The sequence below is a fragment of the Cherax quadricarinatus genome, chromosome 27, assembly GCF_038502225.1.
Source record: "Cherax quadricarinatus isolate ZL_2023a chromosome 27, ASM3850222v1, whole genome shotgun sequence".
Classification (NCBI taxonomy): domain Eukaryota; kingdom Metazoa; phylum Arthropoda; class Malacostraca; order Decapoda; family Parastacidae; genus Cherax; species Cherax quadricarinatus.
The window spans coordinates 19,052,367-19,074,937 of record NC_091318.1 but is presented as its reverse complement, the minus strand read 5'-3'; the positions used below and the strand labels follow the sequence as shown (position 1 = coordinate 19,074,937).

At 36.6% G+C, this 22,571-nt stretch overlaps 1 protein-coding gene across 12 annotated transcripts in view; it reads left to right on the top strand.

Annotated features, from left to right (window-relative positions):
• The window catches only part of cic (Putative transcription factor capicua), a 653,343-nt gene extending 636,801 nt beyond the window's left edge, over positions 1 to 16,542 (top strand). For all 12 annotated transcript variants that reach the window (XM_070089069.1, XM_070089070.1, XM_070089072.1 and 9 more), the window contains exon 20: positions 16,359 to 16,542. In XM_070089069.1, the coding sequence (XP_069945170.1) occupies positions 16,359 to 16,432 (74 nt within the window). In that variant the 3' untranslated portion in view covers positions 16,433 to 16,542. The remainder of the gene's footprint in view (positions 1 to 16,358) is intronic.
• Positions 16,543 to 22,571: the final 6,029 nt, after the last annotated feature.

The following is a 22,571-nucleotide window of genomic DNA, read 5'->3' as shown; positions in this document are numbered from 1 at the left end:
CCAATATTTTACAAGCCAATTGTACAACAATAATTTTTTTATGATTCCTGTTAATATTATTGCATTTACAGTAAGGCCCCGCTTTATGGCGTTTTGCCTTACGGCATTCCGCTAATACAGCGATGTCAAATTATGACCAAAATTTGCTATACGGCAAGCGGTCTTTTAAATACGGCGCCCCCAACCCAGTTTGTTTACATTTTCCGTGACCACATCTATTATGTCAGGAAACTTTCCAAAATTTCAAGTGTTTTAAAGTTACTGCATATTTTATATGTACTCTGATAATTATACTTATGTGTACCTGTACCTAAATATACTTACACACTGTGCTGGTGTGCAGGTACACATTAAAATCGCCAAGTCTCTCTCTACTCATGACGCCAATACTACGTAATAATAATCACTCTTGGGCACACTAAATGTCTTATTTCACATCAATATAGGTATTTTCATTAATCCATCTATGATATTTTCCTCAAAATTATATATGAAACCCATTACATAGCATATAAACATGATACATACACTCAGAATAAAAATTGATGTAAATATGAGATTTGTTTACAAAACAGCTGTGTAGGTTGTGTCGGAAGAATTACGTTTTCTCTAGTCAAACACTGGGGGGTAACTGTAGAAAAATATTCTTTTCGTATGCCTTTTCTCTATGTATAGCAATTCACAACCCTTGTGGGTTTAGTGCTTTTTATAATAAATAATAATAATAATAATTAGTAATAATAATTAGTAGGTTGGTAGACAGCAACCGCCCAGGGAGGTACTACCGTCCTGCCAAGTGAGTGTAAAACGAAAGCCTGTAATTGTTTTACATGACGGTAGGATTGCGGGTGTCCTTTTTTATCTGTCTCATAAACATGCAAGGTTTCAGGTACGTCTTGCTACTTCTGCTTACACATAGGTCACACTACACATACATGTACAAGCATATGTATGTATATATACACATCCCTCTGGGTTTTCTTCTATTTTCTTTCTAGTTGTTGTTTATTTCCTCTTATCTCCATGGGGAAGTGGAACAGAATTCTTCCTCCGTAAGCCATGTATGTTGTAAGAGGCGACTAAAATGCCGGGAGCAAGGGGCTAGTAACCCCTTCTCCCGTATAAATTACTAAATTTAAAAAGAGAAACTTTCATTTTTCATTTTGGGCTACCCTGCCTTGGTGGGATACGGCCGGTTTGTTGAAAAAAAAATTATTATTATTATTATCAATATTAATACTAATATGATTATTATTATTATTATTATTATTATTATTATTATTATTTTCATTCACTCTAAAAATGGTGTGTTGCTGTTTGTTTATTCTGAACTAACTTGTACAACTTGTACACAATGTAAGAGTATTTGTATTGTGATGTAATTATTATTAAAATAAAAAAATATTGAGGTAAATGTTTTACAAACTCTTACAAATGGACGTGAATGAACTAAAAGTAGACACATATTAATACGCATTTATTTTGCCTGACCAAGTGATCGTCCACTACCTGTTCAGTTTGTGTTCTTACATTGTCTCAACTCTGTATCTCGTTCTCTCTCTCGTTTACTCTTTCGTTAACTAGTTGGCTCTCATTGATGATGGCGTCTAAGGTTAGCTGTAATAAAAAGAGAAGTCGTAAGCCTCTTGCTTTAAGTGTCAAGTTAGAGGATGATGGTGTGCCATTCTGATTTTATTCAATAAACACCCTGCCACTCACCTCTCACACATTAATATTAATATTTTAAGGTAAGTAATAAGTGTACTCTGTGTGTATCTTACCTTTTATTGTGTTTTTAATGCCTATTTCTATTGCTAACTGTTGTGATAGAAACACAGGCCTTATCTCTTAGGCTTTATTGAACATAGAATCTTCATAGTACTTCTGCAACAACAAAATATAATGACTAGTACATCTAATAACGACTTCTACAGGGATGGTGATGTCTTGCATATGTCAAGAGAAAAGTTATAACTACAGGCCACATATTTAAACTCACCATGTAATCTGCATCACTAATATATGGATAGAAGAGAAGAGAATCACACACCATGTGTTGGCGCCCATGACACACACCAAACTGTTGTTGTTGTTAAGGGCCCCGAGAGGTGGTGCAGTATTATCCTGCTGAAGCTCCCCACAGGAGCAGTATCACTACAATCTCCCCCTTCTAAAATATCAGAGACAGTAATCTCCCAAACTGTTAGGTGGGCGACGTACACGTCCCGACCTTCGTAGCCCTTGAGCCTCTTCACCAGGTTCAATATTTTCCAGCGGGGTTTGACTAACTGCTGGAGCAGAATCCTCTATTTCCGTAGGGGTAGTCTCAAGGGGCTTTCCAGGAGAAAACGAAGCATCTTTCACATCTGTTGGTGTATCTTGAGATTCCACACTAATGGGGATTTCAACTGGGGCTAAATGTCTTGTAGATACTGTAGTCTCTTCACCATTTTGGTAGCGAATGTGGGCGTAATGTGGATTAGCTTGCAGGAGCTCTACCTCTTCCACTAAAGGATCCGTCTTGTTCATCCTACGGTGACTCTTCAGGAGAACGGGTCCAGGATGACATAACCAAGTGGGCACGGAGGCTCCCGTAGAGGAACGACGTGAATAGTTGAGGAGTCTTTCATGAGGGGTTGCATTAGTAGCTGTGCACAGCAATGATCTAATAGAGTGAAGAGCATCAGGTAGGACAGTTTGCAAGTGTTGAACAGGTAGATTGCGCGACTTCAATGTCATTGTAACTGCCTTCCATATAGTACCATTGAACCGCTCCACTTGACCACTGCCTTGAGGGTTGTAGCTTGTTGTTCTGCTGCAGGCAATACCTTTGCTAGCCAAAAACTCCTGAAGTTCGTTACTCATGAACGAGGATCCCCTGTCTGAATGGATATAAGCTGGCATACCAAACATAGAGAACAACTGTGAAAAACAACTAATAACAGTTGAAGCAGTCATATTTGCACAGGGGAATACAAAGGGAAACCTTGAATATTCATCTACTATGTTAAGGAAATACCTATTCTGATTTGTGCTTGGTAGAGGTCCTTTGAAATCTATATTCAGTCTCTCGAAAGGCTGGGTGGATTTTATGAGATGAGTCTTCTCTGGCTGATGAAAATTTGGCTTGCACTCTGCACATTCTCTGCATGCTCTGATCACTTGTCGCACATCTTCCACTGAGTAGGGCATGTTCTTTGATTTGACAAAATGGTACAGGCGTGTAACTCCTGGGTGACACAAAGCCTTGTGGAGCGCTGAGAGTGATTGCAAATCATGACATGCTGCTCCACAGTGAGACCTAGAGAATGCATCAGGTGAGATGTTCTCTTGACCTGGTCGGTACAGAATATCAAAGTCATAACACGATAGTTCCATCCTCCAGCGTAATATCTTGTCATTCTTTATCCTACTTTTGTGCTTCTTGTCGAACATATACATCACAGACCGTTGGTCAGTCCTTATGGTGAAATGTCTACCAGTTAAATAATGCCTCCAGTGGCGAACTGCTTCTATGATGGCCTGGGCTTCCTTTTCTACAGCAGCGTAACATTTCTCTGATCCTTGAAAAGTTCTCGAAAAGAAGGCTACTGGTCGTCCTGCCTGAGATAAGACTGCAGCAATGGCAATGTCAGATGCGTCCGTTTCCACTTCGAATGGTAGGGACTCGTCAATGGCTTGAACTACTGAGTTTTCAATGTCCTGTTTGAGAGTATGGAAAGCGGCTTCTGCTTCCTTTGTCACAGGAAATGTGGTAGCACTCAATGGGCGGACTTTACTTGAATAGTTGTAGATCCATTGTGAGTAATAAGCAAAGAGACCAAGAGTTCTTCGGAGTGACTTTTTGTCTTGAGGCATTGGAAGTTCCCGTAGAGGTCGTAGTCGTTCAGGGTCTGGGAATATTGAACCTCCTTCCACTACATAACCAAGGATGCTAAGCCTTTTAGTTGAAAAAGTGCACTTTTCCTCATTGTAACTGATATTTTTCTTCTTGGCGGCTTCCAAAAACTTATCAAGGTTTGCATCATGTTCCTCCTGGGTCTTGCCACAAATGGTAACATTATCTAAATACGCGTAAGTTCCCATGAGTTGCTCTTCCTGAATGAGTGAATCCATAATTCGTTGGAAGCAGGCTACCCCATTGGTGACTCCAAAAGGGACTCTGGTAAACTGATACAGGCCATCACTAGCCTGAAATGCTGTGTATGGTTTATCTTCATTCCTTATAGGGACTTGATGATAGGCACTCTGTAGATCAATTGTGCTAAACACATAGTACTGAGCAATTTTGTTCACTGTATCATCAATTCGAGGTAGAGGGTACCCATTAAGAAGTGTAAATTTGTTGATTGTCTCAGAGTAATCGATAGCCAGTCTCCGTTTCCTATAATCATCTTTAACAACAACAACCTGTGCACGCCAAGGGGAATTACTCGGTTCTATAATACCCTCCTTCAGCAGCCTTTGAGTTTCTTTCTCAATGAACATCCGATCCTCATAAGAATAGCTGCGTGACTTAGCTGATATAGGATGGCAATCCGCGGTAAGATTTGCAAACAGCTTTGGTGGATCTACCCTTAGAGTGCTAAGTCCACAGACAACAAGAGGAGGCAGTTCACCTCCATATGTTAAGGTGACACTACCATGCAGCTTCTGAAAGTCCTGACCAAGGATAACATCAGAGCACAGTTGTGGCAGAATAGCTAAATGTACATCTTGATAATCCTTTCCATTAACTCTGAGATTTACCTTACAAAACCCTAAGGTCTGAATAGAGAGAGATGTTGATGCCATGGAAACGGTACCTGATGAGTGATGTACAGTCAAGGAGTGGCGTTTAACTAAGTCAAGGTTGATGAAACTCTCTGAGCTGCCACTATCAATAAGACCATCTACTTCTGTTCCTTTGATGAATACTTTCACAACTGCCTTTGACAGTGAATTTGGAGTACCCGCAGAAGTCACTGTTGCTAGAGTCGCATGATCACTGGAATGTGTGGAGGCACTAGCTCTTGTTGATGCATTAGCACGACATACTTTAGCAAAGTGACCTTTCTTGTGGCATTTATGGCACATTGCTTTACGAGCAGGACACTTTGGACGTGGATGTCTTGAAAAACCACAAAAGAAACGCACCGTACCTGCTGCTGCTGTCACTGAGGCAGGTTCCACAGTAACTTCATTGCAAGAGTCTTGGTCAGGAATTGCAGCACTTACCACTCGAGAAGGCTGAGTGGTACTGTATACTTCAGAATTCTTCTGGGCTGAATCTAGAGCTCTTGCCTGGTCAAAGGCAGCAGCTAAGTCGAGAGTTTTATTCTCCAATAAACGCTGCCTTATTATTGGTGATTGCAGGCCACTGATAAAAGCATCCCTGATGGACTCTTCACAATACTGAGCAGCTGTCACTGCTTAGAAGTGACAGTCCTTACCTAAAATTTTCAGTGCTTGAAGGTATTCCTCTAAGGATTCATCAATCTGCTGGCGGCGAGTTGCAAGGCGATAGCGTGCAAAGATTTCATTTGTAGGTTTAATATACCGAGACTTGAGGGTTTTGATAGCATCTTCGTAGGTATTACACTCAGAAATAGCCTCATATATCTTAGGTGACACAAAATTGATGAGCAGACTTAGTTTATCTAGATCTTCTTTAGGAAGGGCTCCCAAGAAGTTTTCGAAAGTCTTAAACCAGTGCTTCCATTCCTGAGCAGCCGTTGATAAGCTGGGGTCACAGTCTAGCCTCTCAGGTTTCAGTAAACGCTCCATGTTGTGATGTAGTCTAGCGCAGGATCACCACCAGGTAGCCCAGGATTCTATGTTCAATAAATTGTTGTGATAGAAACACAGGCCTTATCTCTAGGCTTTATTGAACATAGAATCTTCATAGTACTTCTGCAACAACAAAATATAATGACTAGTACATCTAATAACAGCTTCTACGGGGATGGTGATGTCTTGCATATGTCAAGAGAAAAGTTATAACTACAGGCCACATATTTAAACTCACCATGTAATCTGCATCACTAATATATGGATAGAAGAGAAGAGAATCACACACCATGTGTTGGCGCCCATGACACACACCAAACTGTTGTTGTTGTTAAGGGCCCCGAGAGGTGGTGCAGTATTATCCTGCTGCTGCTCCCCACAGGAGCAGTATCACTACACTAACTTAATATAAGTTAGTGTAAACTTGTTGTCTGGCATTTATTGCATATTTTATATGCTCTGATAATAATACTTGTGGAGCCGGGTGGAGGACAACATTACGTTTTCACTGTTCAGCCATCAGAGAAAACGTGTATGAATCTGCGTTTGGCCCAGCCACTCCCCCACTCCGCTTTTGTTTACAATTTTCGGCATGAATTATTCATTACTTCTACCTTTGTTTATGATGGCATCTAAAGGTAGTTGTTAGAAATGATTAAATTCAGTGAACAAGGCATCTCGATGTTAATAATATGGCTCTGGGCCACAGTGTAGGTAGCCGGTAGGTGTAGCCCAGGCTACATCTACCAGCTACACCTACCGGCTACCTACACTGACTTTATACAAATAAATACTACTCTCCTCTCTTCCTATATTAAGACTACACATATTTTAAGGTAAATAATGAGTGTACTGTATGTGTATTTTACCTCTGGGATGTTTTAAATATCGTATATTAAGTATGAGACGGGGAGCCAGTGCTACCTACACCTGGGCTACCTGCACCTGACTTCCTACAAATAAGTACTACTCACCTCTCTCCCTACATTAAGATTACAAATACTTTAAGATAAGTAATGAATTTACTGTGACTGTATTTTACTTTGTGTGTTTTTAATGCCTATTTCTATTACTAACTTAATATAATTTAGTGTAAACTTGTCGTCTGGCATTTATATGCATTTATAAATGGAAAAAATGGAGTTCTGCCTTCCGGTGATGTCTGCTTTCCGGCGACAGCCTGGAACCTAACCCGCCGTATAAGTGGGGCCCTACTGTACTTCAATAATAAATGGTGGGCTTCATAAAATAAGTCGATAACTTCTGAGATATCCATATATCACTTCACTAGTGATCTAGTGCAGTTAGCCTCTCAAAAACTCCATTTTCTCTTACCCAGGACCAAGAACACGTTATAGGAAGGAGCAGTAATGATTTTATATACTCAGACTGGTCCTGGACACTCGCCATATTATGGCCTATTTTATTCATTCTAGAGTATATATCATGTTTCTATGATACTTATAGTGTTTATTATGTGCAATCTACATCTACAGGACCTTAAATTCCAATATTAACCTTGACCTAAAACGCTTTCTTGATAGTTGTGACAGAACCCACAGGCACAACACCAGACACAAACATCTCTGACATTCCCCGTGTCCGACTAAACCTGTACAAAAATTCAATGTATGTCAAAGGCCCTAAAATCTGGAACACCCTACCTGAAAATTCTAAAACTGCAGACACATTCATCACCTTCAAAACTACCATCGGAAAACATCTTATCTCCCTGACACACCCTGTCAACTAATTACACGAATACCACCTGGTGGTTAACACTTACACTCACTCACCCATTTGACCATAAACAGAAATATCAGTCTCAATCTCAAAATAATGAATCTTAACTAGTCATAAGTTGGCCTGTGATACTCCAATACTGAAACTATGTATAGTGCCAAAACAAAAGCATTCACATTGCTAAACTCACAAACTAGTATTTAGTCACTTAGCCATAATACCAACTTAAGATTTAATTTAAGTCTGCCCGAAATGCCTAGCCATGCTAGGTGTTCTAGTGGTACACTCGGTAATTATTATTTTACTACATGTAAACCACACAATAACCAAATTCTGTAAGCTCAGCATTGTAATCCTTATAGAGAATAAACTTCGAATTTGAATATTAGATCAATTCTGATAGATTAATAAGCCATAGAGTTAATATTAGCATTATATTGAAGTATTTTCTCCTACTCTTGGGGTGATTTTTTTTGGGCTAGAACTGATTAACGGCATTTCAATTACAGTGGTACCCCGAGTTTCGGCCATAATTCGTTCCAGAAGGCTTTTTGAGTGCCTTTACTGAACGAATTTGTTCCCTTGAGAAATAATGTAAATTAGATTAGTCCATTTCAGACCCCCAAAAATACACTTAAAAAAGCACCTTCAATAATACACTTACATAGTTGTTCGAGTTGGGAGCTGTATGAAACTTGGGGTACCACTGTAATTTCAATGAGGAAAATTGATTTTATACACGAGCAAATTGAGTTAGGAGCTCTGTCATGGAACTAATTAAACTTGTAAGTTAAGGTACCACTGTATATGAATATTTAATCATTACATGTCAGCAGTGACTTAGAAAACTGTAGGTTGTACAATTTCACTCTTGTGAAGACAAATAATATCAACATACTTATTACACATTGACTTTTTGTGATGGATTGAGTGTGTAGCTTCATTTCATGTTTCCCTATTCTAGAATCTGGAGCCTTCTCTGGTAAAGAGTTGATTCTCATCTGTATTTTTGTTTTTTGAGAAAATTGTACTGTACTGTATGATCATGATCTTCCAGGAGCAAGCAATCCGTAATTCCACATTTTGTCTGGGGATAGTGTCCAGTTGTCTTCTGAAGTATCAGGTCAAGTCAACTAACTCTGATGTTTGTCTAGTACAGGCCAAAGCAGCCATGTCCAGGACCTGTCTGCTTTTATTGTTCCCTGAGCTGCCCCGTCAGTGTATTGTTTGTCTTCACTCATTCATACACTTGTTATTCAGCCTTTAATTTTTCCTGGATTTAGAGCATTTTGTGTGACTTTATTAGCATATTAAATAAAGTGTAATTAACAATGGCCTCTACAGCAAGTGGTGGTGCCAAGAGAAAATGTGTGGTACTCAGAAATCTACGAGGTGCTATCAAAAAGTTCTTTGACAGCCTCGGAAAAATATATAGGCTAACCTAATTACCTAGTTAAAGTTGTCTCCCTCAAAGTACTCTCCTTGGGAGGCTATACACTGATCCCAGCGCCTCTGCCGCTTCTCGAAACATTTCTGGAACTCTTCTTTCCTAATGGCATCTAGCGCAGCCCTTTTAGCTATTTTTCCCCTAAAGTTGTATCATCATAGATAAATATCATGGTCATGATCGAAAATATGCCGCAGTTTTGCAGTCCTGTGCATATGTACACATTTTTTTTTTTCAACAAGTCGGCCGTCTCCCACCGAGGCAGGGTGACCCAAAAAAGAAACAAAATCGCCAAAAAGAAAATACTTTCATCGTCATTCAACACTTTCACCTCACTCACACATAATCACTGTTTTTGCAGAGGTGCTCAGAATACAACAGTTTAGAAACATATGTATAAAGATACACAACATATCCCTCCAAACTGGACCATAACATTGTATCAATCGCATCTGCTAGAAAAATGACAGGATGGATAATGAGAACCTTCAAAACTAGGGAGGCCAAGCCCATGATGACACTCTTCAGGTCACTTGTTCTATCTAGGCTGGAATATTGCTGCACACTAACAGCACCTTTCAAGGCAGGTGAAATTGCCGACCTAGAAAATGTACAGAGAACTTTCACGGCGCTCATAACGGAGATAAAACACCTCAATTACTGGGAGCGCTTGAGGTTCCTAAACCTGTATTCCCTGGAATGCAGGAGGGAGAGATACATGATTATATACACCTGGAAAATCCTAGAGGGACTAGTACCGAACTTACACACGAAAATCACTCACTACGAAAGCAAAAGACTTGGCAGACGATGCACGATCCCCCCAATGAAAAGCAGGGGTGTCACTAGCACGTTAAGAGACCATACAATAAGTGTCAGGGGCCCGAGACTGTTCAACTGCCTCCCAGCACACATAAGGGGGATTACCAACAGACCCCTGGTAGTCTTCAAGCTGGCACTGGACAAGCACCTAAAGTCAGTTCCTGATCAGCCGGGCTGTGGCTCGTACGTTGGTTTGCATGCAGCCAGCAGCAACAGCCTGGTTGATCAGGCTCTGATCCACCAGGAGGCCTGGTCACAGACCGGGCCGCGGGGGCGTTGACCCCCGGAACTCTCTCCAGGTAAACTCCAGGTAATATCCCAAACCCCTCCTTTAAATGCAGGCATTGTACTTCCCATTTCCAGGACTCAAGTTCGGCTATATAAAAATAACCAGTTTCCCTGAATTCCTTCAAAAAATATTACCCTGCTCACACTCCAACAGCTTGTCAGGTCCCAAATACCATTCGTCTCCATTCACTCCTATCTAACACGCTCATGCACGCTTGCCGGAAATCCAAGCCCCTCGCCCACAAAACCTCCTTTACCCCCCTCCCTCCAACCAACATACACATATGCACACAAAATAATCACACTGAAAAATAGTGAAATTCCAGTTGCTTTTGTCATTTCTCACATTATCAAGGAATAGTAAAAATAATAGGACAACGGTAGCCTTGGAAAAGCCTTGGAAAATCACCCTGCGCTTTATATGCTCAAGGTCAGGGTCAAGGGTAGGCTTTGGGTTACGCTTTAGCAGTTGTTTACTAATGTTACGTTACAACTGCTTTGAAATTTCATCTTATATGTCTGATATGCTTGTGGACATTAAATGCCAGAAAATATGGTGCTTGGGTTTTCTCTGGTAGCACTTAAAATATTTGCCAATGAATTCTACCACCTGGTATGGTTATCATAAGTCATACAGTTGTCACATTCTTACACAAAGAAACCAGGTTATGTTTATGAAAGTGACAAATGAAAATGAAACATGATCTTCTGTCATGTCATGAACTTAACAAATTACAATACTATTTCTATTCACTCTCATTTTACATACACTTTGCATTTCATTTTACTATCATAGATTACATTAATTTTATTCATATTCACATCCTGCTGTCTTCTGTCACAAATACCTACAAAGGTTTCAACTACCCTTCATATAGACATTTTCTGTCCTTTAGGAATCATTACCCTGAGTTACAGTTTATCTTAACCCTTTCAGGGTGGGTCCCAATGTACTACAGCTTTGAAGCACAGGTTGGTCCTGTTGTTCTATGTGATGAGCTTGGCTCTCTCAGATAAGCTGTGAGTGGTAAATTTGGGCCTAGATATGAGAGAATGGGTCAATGCAATAAGTGTGCACCATATAAAGAAAATCTTGCAGGACTTTGCATTTTATTTTCTCATGGTTTTTATGGTTGTTTTCTAGGTTTCTTGGCTTCATTTGATAGAATGGAACATATTTTAAAGAAATAGAAATAATTTTGATCAGTTTTAGGACCGAAAGTAGCTTGAAATTGTGCTCAAACAAGCGGAAATGTTTGATTTTTTTTATTTTTAACAGTGTTCCAGAGTACACAGATTACATCATTCGTCCAATACGTGTACGACTCGTCAGGCTAATACATGTTTACAGATGTGCTGACATTATTTATACAATTATTACTATAATGAGATATTCTGCATAGCAGTAAATTTTTTTTTTTGTGTGAATAAAAATTCAAAATAGAAAGCAAGTGTAATATAGGAAAGGCCCGAGGATGTGATTAATGAAAAGAGGAAATGTTGTTTTAATACCAGGAATGTCTACATTGTTTATTCTGGACCCTGATTTGAAATTAGCAGTTTTTTTAATTTTGTGTGAAAGTGGCCAAATTACAGATTTCTGATCACTATTGGGTAGTTGAAATAGGTAAATGGGTGGTTTCTTGTGCTCAGTCAATAGAATAGAATGAATACTGGCTAAATAGCTATGATTTTGGTTGACTGGAACAATGGAATTGGCCATAAGTAAGGCTCAAAGTGGGCAAAATCACCGATGCATAAATATCACCAAAACCATTATCTTTGTGAGAGCATAATTCCGTAAGTTTTCCATCAAATTTCATGCTTATTTCATTACCTTTGGAAAAATATTCTCTGTCCTTTCATGAGAATTTTTTTTATATATATATTATCCAACCCTGAGATCAAGTTTCAGATCAGGGGTTCCAACTCTGAAAGGGTTAAATACTCAGGAAATGATCATACTACAATTGTAGTTTGTACATTTACAGTGCTCATCCTTAACCTTTAAGATTTACCATAATTTACAGCTTCGAAGGCGCTATTTTTTCCCAAAATAAGTCTCGAAAATTTACCCAGCATTTTGGAATCCAAAGTACTATTTATCGTTTTTTGTTCAAAATTTAGCCAGTCAGAATTGAGGGGGCGTCTTTGACACCAGAGCGTCCTGTTTGCCATAAAATATGGTAACTTTTAGCCCTTTAACTGTCCAAACGTAGGTCTACGTTCACATGCGTAGTACTCCGGATGTAGATCTACATCCAGTTTTACATGCTTTCTTAGGTAAAAAAAATAAGGTCTACAATCGGAGTGCTACGCCATGAACGTAGATCTACGTTTGGACAGTTTAAGGGTTAAAAGTTACATAGTGTCAAACATTAAAATCAATTAAAAAACATGAAAACGATCATATCTTGGCATTAATAATTGTAAAACATAAATATCGCTGGCACATTTACGGCTGTTGCTGATGAGTGATCAATATTTCTCAAAATTCAATACACCATAAAATCATAAGTTTCTTTCAGATTCCACTCAGTTTTAGTCCTATTTCTATTTGATTCAGAAAAATAAACTCTTTTATTCCATAAGATTTTTTTTTTATCTCACAATCCTCCCCCAACACACATACACACACACATACTCTTTATTTTTTACTGGGTATCCCATAATTTAACCCTTAGACTGTCCAAACATAGATCTACTTTCACGTGCGTAGCCCTCCAGACGTAGATCTACATCCGATTTTATATGCTTTCTTGTGCAAAAAAAAAAAGTAGATCTACGATCAGTGCTACACACGTGAAAGTAGATCTACGTTTGGACAGTTTAAAGGTTAAATTGTGCGGGGGGGGGGGGGGGTGATTGCGAGGAAAAAAAAATCTTATAGAATAAAAGAGTTTATTTTTTCTGAATCAAATAGAAATAGGACTAAAAATGAGTGGAATCTGATAGAAACTTATGATTTTATGGTGTACTGAATTTTGAGAAATATTGATCACTCATCAGCAACAGCAGTAAATGTGCCAGCGATATTTATGTTTTACAATTATTGATGTCAAGATATGATTGTTTTCATGTTTTTTAATTGATTTTAATGTTTGACACTATGTACACTAGTTTCTTATGATATTAGATGTGTTAAAGATGATGTTACACTTCAGACGTAGTGAAATGCTTAGCCAGGCATAGCTCCACTTCCTATGGGGAAGTAGAACAGTTTTCTTTTTGGGCCACCCTTCTTCGGTAGGATACGACTGGTTTGTTGAAAAAAGAAGATAAAGTATAATTGTTTTTAATATATTTTTACTATTTTGGTCTATTAACCCTTTCAGGGTCGCCAGGCCCTCTCCGAGACTTGTTCTCAGGGTCACCAAATTTAAAAAAAAAAAAAAATAATTCTTATGAAAAGATAGAGAATCTTTTCCTGATTATAATTTGATGGAAAACTTATGAAATTATACTCTCGCGAAGTTAGCAGTCTCGACGATGTTTATGCATCGGCAATTTTGCCCACTTTGAGCCCTATTTTTGGCCAATTCCAGTGTACTAGCCAACAAAAATCATAACTATTTCACTAGAACTCCATTTTTTCTATCGAATGAGTACAAGAAACCACCCATTTACCAATTTCAACTATCCAATAAAGTGGTCAGAATTTACAAATTTTGCCAATTTCACACAAATTTCAAAAGATGCCAATTTCCAAATAGGGTCCAGAATAAACAAGAAAGACATTCCTGGCACTAAAATAACATTTCCTCTGTTTATTAGTCACGTCCCCAGGCCCCTCTTACATTCTTTTGCTTTCCACTTTGAATTTTTATTCTCAAAAAGTAGAAGATTTACTGTTATGCAGACTTCTGCATTAGTGTAAACAATATCAGCGCACTTGTGAAAGAATATTAGACTCACCAGTTGACGTGTATTGGATGTGTAGCAAGATTTGCTTACTTTTGAACTTTGGCAAAAATCGAAGATTTCTGCTACTTTGAGCTCAATTTCAAGGTACTTTTCATTGTAAAACCAATCAAAATCGTCCCAATTTCTGTAATATGTCTTCCATTCTATAAAATGAGACCAGGAAAATTAGAATACCATCATAAATACCATACAAAAATACAGTGCAAAGTCGCTGTTTTAAACCAAAAACACTGTCAAAGTTTTTTTTCTCATTACGCACTGTGCTGCAGGATTTTTTTTTATACTGCGCACACTGACCACATAGACCCATTCTTTCGTATGTAGGCCTACCAGCTTTCTCTCACTAGATTTGAGGGCGCTAGAATTTAGGCGTACTAGTACGCCAAAAACCCTGGTGCGTAAGCCGTACTAGTACGTCGGAAACCCTGAAAGGGTTAAGGTTATATAAGGAATACTTATAATATTATAATTGTTTCAAAGTGTAATACTCTTCAAGACATGGAAATAATTCACATTGTTTGACTTTAATAGGTTATCCTGGGTTAAATATACATACATATGTACTTAATGGACTTTGTTGCTAAATTCCACTGTTAGTATCATGAAATTGTTATAAATTTGGAATGAATAAGTCATCTTTGTGTCACTTCCACACCCTATTTGCTGTTAACCCTTAAACTGTCCAAACCTAGAGCTACGTTTTTTCAACATTTGAAAGTATGGAAAAAAACGTAGATTTTTTTTACATTTGAAAACGTGCAAAAAAACTTTGATCTACATTTTTTTTTTGTTATATTTGAAAATATGTAAAAAAATGTAGATCTACTTTTGGAGCACTACGCATGTGAACATAGATCTGTTTGGACAGTTTAAGGGTTAGGTGGTGGTGGAACAACAACTACTGAGTTCACTGTTTACTTATGCTATTTAGGCATACTAGTATGTCGGGCACAGTCATCACCTGAGTAGTTAACCATGATACATTGTGTGGATCCTCCTGGCCCTAGATTTCTTTCAAATGTATGAATGGATTAACCCTTTGAGGGTTTTGGTCGTACTAGTACGTCTTACGCGTAGGGGTTTTTGACGTACTAGTACGCATAAATTCTAGTGGCCTCAAATCTAGTGGGAGAAAGCTGGTAGGCCTTCATATGAAAGAATGGGTCTATGTGGTCAGTGTGCACAGTCTAAAAAAAATCCTGCAGCACACAGTGCATAATGAGAAAAAAAAACTTTGACCATTTTTTTGGAATAAATCAGCGGCTTTGCAGTGTATTTTCGTATGGTATTTATTGTTCTATTCTAGTTTTCTTGGTCTCATTTTATAGAATGGAAGACATATTACAGAAATTGAGATGATTTTGACTGGTTTTACAATGAAAGGTGCCTTGAAATTGAGCTCAAAGTAGCAGAAATGTTCGATTTTTACCAAACTTCAAAAGTAAACAAATCGTGCCAAGCGTGCAATACACGTCAACTGGTGAGTCTAATATTCTTTCACAAGTGCACCAATAATATTTATACCATTTATACCATTTATAACAGTAAATCTTATATTTTTTGTGAGAATAAAAATTCAAAGTGGAAAGCAAAAGAATATAAGAGGGGCCTTGAGACGTGACTAATGACTAGAGGAAATGTCATTTTAGTGCCAGGAATGTCTTTCTTGTTTATTCTGGACCCTATTCGGAAATTGGCATCTTTTGAAATTTGTGTGAAATTGGCAAAATTGCTAAATTCTGACCACTGTACTGGATAGTTGAATTTCATAAATGGGTGGTTTCTTGCACCCATTCGATAGAAAAAATGGAGTTCTAGCGAAATATTCATGTTTTTTGTCGACTAGTACAGTGAAATTGGCCGAAAATGGGGCTCAAATTGGGCAAAATCGCCGATGAGTAAACATCGCCGAGACCGGTAACTTTGCGAGAGCATAATTCCATAAGTTTTCTATCAAATTTCAAACTTTTGGTGTCTTTATGATCGGGAAAAGATTCTCTATCTTTTCATAAGAGAAAATAATTTTTTTTTTTTAAATTTGGCCGACCCTGAGAACGAGTTTCGGAGAGGGCCTGTCGACCCTCAAAGGGTTAAAGAAGACCCAAAGAATTGTGCTGAGGTCAAATATATTGGCGAAAAATTGTGCGTATGAAAAATTGGGCATACTAATACGTTGGACACAGACAACATTTGCGTACATCAGACACACTTTATGGGTTAAGTTTTACAGTGGGTACAACCATATTTATTCCTTGTACATGCCCATTGGATCTTTTTCTCATCACTGCATTTAATCCTGTGTTTATTTTAAAAATTGGTGCATTCAAACGTATGCCATTGCTCTAACTGATGTTGATTTCCACAGATGCACGATCATCCCTCACTGCCACTGTGCCAACGTCAAGTCAAGCCACCACTACACTCCCTGTCACTACATAATGATAAATTATATCTAGATTGTTATGTTATTGTTATGTCTTTTATTTTTTATTGTTTATTTTTATTCATATTTTATCAGTGGAACCCAGCATCAAAATAAATAAATTATATATATATATATATATATATATATATATATATATATATATATATATATATATATATACTAAGTCCACATTGAAATCTTAACTTTACTGAGATGCCAATGTTTATATATATATATATATATATATATATATATATATATATATATATATATATATATATATATATATAAACATTGGCATCTCAGTAAAGTTAAGATTTCAATGTGGACTTAGTATAAATTAGGCACAGCTTTAGTATTTCATTTCTCAATAAGTCTACACTTATATCCCATAAGTACTGCCAGATGTAAGAGTTTTTGTAGCTTGAGATACCCACCTTCGTAGACCGTGCGTGCCACCTAAGCTGTCCATGCACTGTTGCTCAATTGTTTGCCTACGTGAATGTGTAGCAGAATTCAGATTGAAATATGACAAAAACTTTCCAGTCTTGTGTTTGTAAATGAGATACAAACATCGAGATATGTTGTAGCTCAGTTAAGTAGCTGTGTTCAGGAAGTGCACCCAGCAGTCATGTTTGTACTTGTGTTGCAATATTATACGCCAAAACACTAAAAGATAACACTCAATGTATATTTGAGGTTAGAGTCAATTGACAGCAAAGCTGTATTAAAGATATGTTCGTGTAACTTTTTATAAGGTATTCTTATGCCCAATATACTGATATTAGCTAAAGCTGTTTCAGATTGTGCAAGCAATAAGTAAGAAATATTACCAGAATTTGGTATTAAAGAAAACACATTAGTTTTTGTTTAAAAATATAAGGTTTAAATGTGTTTTGCGTGTAAATGTTATTGTACCAGTGGTATATTTAATGACGAACTGCACCTTCCTAAATAATGTACCAACTCAAAACTTTAAGAATAGATTGTACAGATGCAGTTGCTTGTACATATTGCTCATACATAATGGAGGCTAACATACTGGTTACAGTTGAGGATTATTTTGCAGGCTCTCAGAGCCTGTGTTATAACTAATGTGGCAATTATAGAAATGAGTAATTTTCCAAGGTACCTGCCTATTTGAAAAAATGTATAGTAATGTTTTTTGCTGCATTATTTGGTAATCAGGAAGTTTTGCTACTGTTTTGTATTGAAGAGTATCTCTTTAATTGTGTGTTGTGTTCATATGTCTTTCTCCTGTGGAATAAGATGCTGTGGCATTGTGCATGTATGAAGGGCCAGAAGATGAATTTATGACAGATTTGACAATGGGTAACTGCTGAAACAAATCTTTGAAATTGTTTAAGTTGAAAAATTACTTCACATAAAATATGTTAATAGCTCACAGACTCCAAAAGACTAAACACTAAAAGTGGAGTTGAAGCATATAGAATTTTTTTGGTAGACAGTTGATTATTATCTATTGAGAATTGAAAATTTATGCTAATTCTCCTTATAATGTAAATTAATAAGATGTGGTAAATTACCACTATACTTTAGTAATTGCAATTTTTAATCTCTTTGATCTCATGCACATCTTTGGAGAGATTTGAGAGAATCTTTTATCATAAAGATAAAATACATTTATAAAGCAGTTAATTTTTATTGGGAACTGGGCATAAGTCACCTGTAAGTTTTCAAATAGAATTATTTTTATGAAACAGGGATGAGCTCAAAGGAAGAATTACCTGGTCTTACCTCAAAGTACAATGGAAGCAGCAATATATATCTATATATATATCTATATATATATATATTGAATTTTGTTGAGATGTGGGGTCAGAAAGCTTTATTACGTGTTACAATTTGGTTGTAAATATATAATAGAAGATTGTAGTATAGCTTGATATTACAAAACTTCTGTGAAATGCAAATGTGATGGGACCAGCTATCATGAACTTCAGTGTGTGTTTGTTAATAAGGCGCATTTTCCATTTGCTCTGCAGAGAAATTGACCCTTGTTCATTTTATAGCTGACGCATCACTATAGATGGTCATGTCACGGAACAGATGAACAATGTGAATAGTGTACAGTGAATCTCATTGTAGTTAGTGAGTATAAACTTGTACAGTGGGATGATTTATGTTGTTTTCTTGAAATGGTTGTTTTAAATATTTCAAGATATGAGGCTTCAAAGGTTAAGTATCCAAATTCTTAAGAGGCTCTCCGAAGGCAGAAATGGAATAACTACAATCTTTTACACAAGGTAAAATTACTGTTGTAGTTAAACTTAAAGAGTACAACTCTGTATTTAATAAGAATGTGGATTCTTCTGTCTGTGGAATTATATTATTCAAATGAACTCTTAAGAATTAATAATTGGAAATAGCTGAAGCACTATATTTGCAATGTATGGGTTACAAATTTCCCTCGATAATTTAAGAAATGTTTCTGTCTGATTTCTTAGCTGTGATATTTTCCATATTTTCATGTGAGCTTTATAAATCCATGCATTGGTCTAAGATGGAGATCAGTGCTGGATGTAGGTCACCTAGTGTCATTCACCTGGACCTATTTTAAAGTCAGCCATGGGTTGTGTAATTTGTGCAAAATATAAATACACATGTTAATTTTTTATCGGACCCATAATGTTCCTTATAAAAATGTACAGTCCTTTGAAAGGTATAATATAGTCTGACAAGTTTAAATGCATATACTGAAGGAAATTAATGCAACTTTTATTTGTAAAAATATATATAAATACAATAAATAAACTTTTAATACATTGGTTATCTCCTGCCAAGGCAGAGTAATCCAAAGTAGAAAATACATTCACTCAATAGGTGTCTTTCCAGAAATATCCTGACATCATGATCAATTACCCTCCAACTGCAGCATTCTCTCAGAGTACATGCCTTCTCACCTCCGAGACTTGAGACCAGCTAACCTGTTTCTCCTGAATGCTTTCATAAAAGTTACCTTGCTCACACACTAACAGCATGTCCATTGAAAACTCTTTGTCTCCATGCTGGATGCTCAAGCCCGTAAAACTCAAAGCCTGTTGTACCCACTTCCTCCAACTATTCCTGGATGACCCCTCTCTCTCTCCTACCTTACTACATGCTGTTGGAATATGAGCAGGGTAACTTTTATGAAAGGATTCATGAAAACCAGTCAGTTGGACTTTAGTCCTGGAGGTGGGGAGAGCAGCACCTGCACTCTGAAAAATGAGTGAGCATGTTGCAGTTGGAGGGGCAATCTGATTGTGATGTTAGCGCATTTCCGCAAAGATGGCTGTTGAGTGAATGTTGATGAATATGTTTTCCTTTAGGTTACCATGCCTTGGCAGGAAATAGCCATTAAGTTAAAAAAAATTAAGTTACATTTGGTGCAAAATTATAAATTTTAATCTTGTACCATGTAAATTAATAAAATATGTGTTAATACATAAGATTTTTTTTTTGTAAATTCTCTATTTTTGTCACTGATTTGTTTAATCAATTTGGCTTATCAGGCACGATATGTACATGTCTCTTGCATTTTAGCCAGCGATTTCATATTAAATTCATCAAGTTATGATCAGTTTGCCAGTTAAGCAAGTGTAAATATATTATTGCAGTAATTATAAAAATGGTAGTGTTAGCATTGCCTGATTAATACATTTTATTAATATTAAGTAATCCTACATAAATTAAGGCAAAGCTAGGTTGGGTTGGATAAAGACAGAACCGTCAAAAAAAAAAAGTTTTCTTAAATATTTTTGTCATCTTTTCTTATGGACTGATAGATTATTCATGTGATCAACATGGTATGGAATTTGTTGAAGTTTGCACCAAAACTGACTTGGCAACTTGACCCTTACAAAGGTTTATTTGTATAACTGTAAGATCAGTCAAAATGGAGTTACTGTAATGTCACTTAAACATAGTATTAATCTTGTTATGCAAATGATTTTTGCAATTATAGAAAAAACAAATATAGGCTTAGTATATTTGGCAAAACTATCATTGATAGATAAGCAAAAGTGAAAAGTTCTGGCTAGACAGCATGACATGTAATACATAGTGGGTACATGTTTCTTAGCATTACCCACCTGTATTGTACTTAATTTAAAAGAATTTAGAGAATATTTTACTAGAGGATACAAGGGGCTAGTAACCCCTTCTTCTGTATACATTACTAAATGTAACAAGAAGAAAAACTTTATGTTCTTTTCAGGTCACCCTACTTCAGTGGGAGACAGCTGGTGTATTAAATTTTTTTTAACTAAAAACTAGTATTTCAGATTATAAAAAATAAATATTCATTGCAAGCAATTTCCCAGCAACTATGCAATCAAGTAAATTATTTTTAGTATCAATGTAATAAGCTCAAATTATAAAATAAATACTGTGCATAATCATGGCTGGAACTTGAAATTGTAGGGTGAATGATGGTGCTGCCTGCACAGTCCATCATAGACTTGTACCATTCTTGGTGATCCTCATCTTTGTGACTCATAAGTGTGAGTTAACATTTCAAAGAAGGGTACATATTCTCAACATATAGTGTTGGAGATATTGTTTTCCTCTTTAGTACTTAAAGAATGAAACAAATATTTAGCTGCCATCCTGGTGTTCAAATTTTGTTTGGCACCATCTTGCATTTTTCTAATATTTCCTCCTTTGCATAGTGTTATAGTTTGTCTTCCATAACTGGAACTGCTTTATTGTTTACATTTAACACTATTTAAGTTTGTTTCCTTCATGGGTAGAGCAGTTAATAGAACTTAGTAGTTTGTTGACATTGCTAACACATTTGTAAGAAAATACATTATCACTAAAGATAACCCTCTCACTATAGTTACATCTTTATCTAAGCTACTTTGTTCTCCAGAATGCACCCAGAGGAATAAAGATTTGAAAAGAAGCTTGCTGATAAAAACTTGTATTTTACTTCTAAAATTGTTTGAAAATTTAATTATGTTAATGTTTGGATGCTGGCCAGGCAACTGCCGTACCATTTTAGATGTTAATGTCGGCTTGGTAAGGAATTGGTTCAGCAGTGGACACACTCGACTATCAGCATCTTTTAGGTCAGAAATTATATCTTATAGTGTAACAGTTTTTCATAATTCTGTTGTCTGTGGTTAAAAAAAAAATTAAGCTGTTTTGACATTTTCATACACAACTGAAGTCACAATTATGATGTTTTAACATATGATCTTGGTTAATGAGGTGTCAAATTAATGTAGCTTAATATTCAAGGAAATTCATTGTGACAAATGCCATGTAAAAATATTATTTATTTTACTAGTTTCTGTAGACATATTGATAGAGGTAGAGATAGATAATGTAGCTAGCTGTAGATGAAAGAATAGTTTAAAATATTTGGCTGTTTTAGTGGGTTCAGCATGAATGCTGTTACCTTACCACCCATTCTATATGGTGAGTGAACTGGCCAGTTATTACCGGTAGTCAAGAGCAGAATGACAAAAAAAAAAAATTCTGTATACTGTACACTTTAATGTAAATAAAAATTTGTTTGCCACAATTCTGGAAGAGCTTTGGTTTATAGGCAAGTTTCAGTGCCACAGTCTTCAGTAGGGTTAACTTTTTTTCATCAGTGGGCTGACTAAACTAATTACTAAATTTGTAGGCCAATATCAATTACTTTTTCTATAGTAAATACACTTGTTTAGGGCCCTAGGGATTTCATAGACCCATCAGTATAGATGTGTGTATTAAATGTATGATTACATTTTCACAACCAAAAACATGATGATATATTAAGAGAATTTTATAGTCCCTATTAGTTGCTAAAAGTGTATTGTAGAGTTATGAGTTCATGTATTGCAGTTGATATATTATTGTTTACCAAGGATAATTATTGAAACTTTTTGGAAAAATGCCTAGGTTTTACTAAACTTTCATTTCATATTTATGAACTTTCAGATCCTGAATATGCATAAAATTGTATGTAACATCTATTAATTTAATATAAACCATACCACGGGCGGGGATAGAACCCGCGATCAGAGAGTCAATCGTGTCGTTACGATTTCATAAGTCAGTTAATATGTTAGTCATGTAACTTTAATTATTGGAGTATAATTTTAGAGATGTTAGAGCCTCCTTGAATCATTTTAATAGGAACTTTATAAAATGACAAAC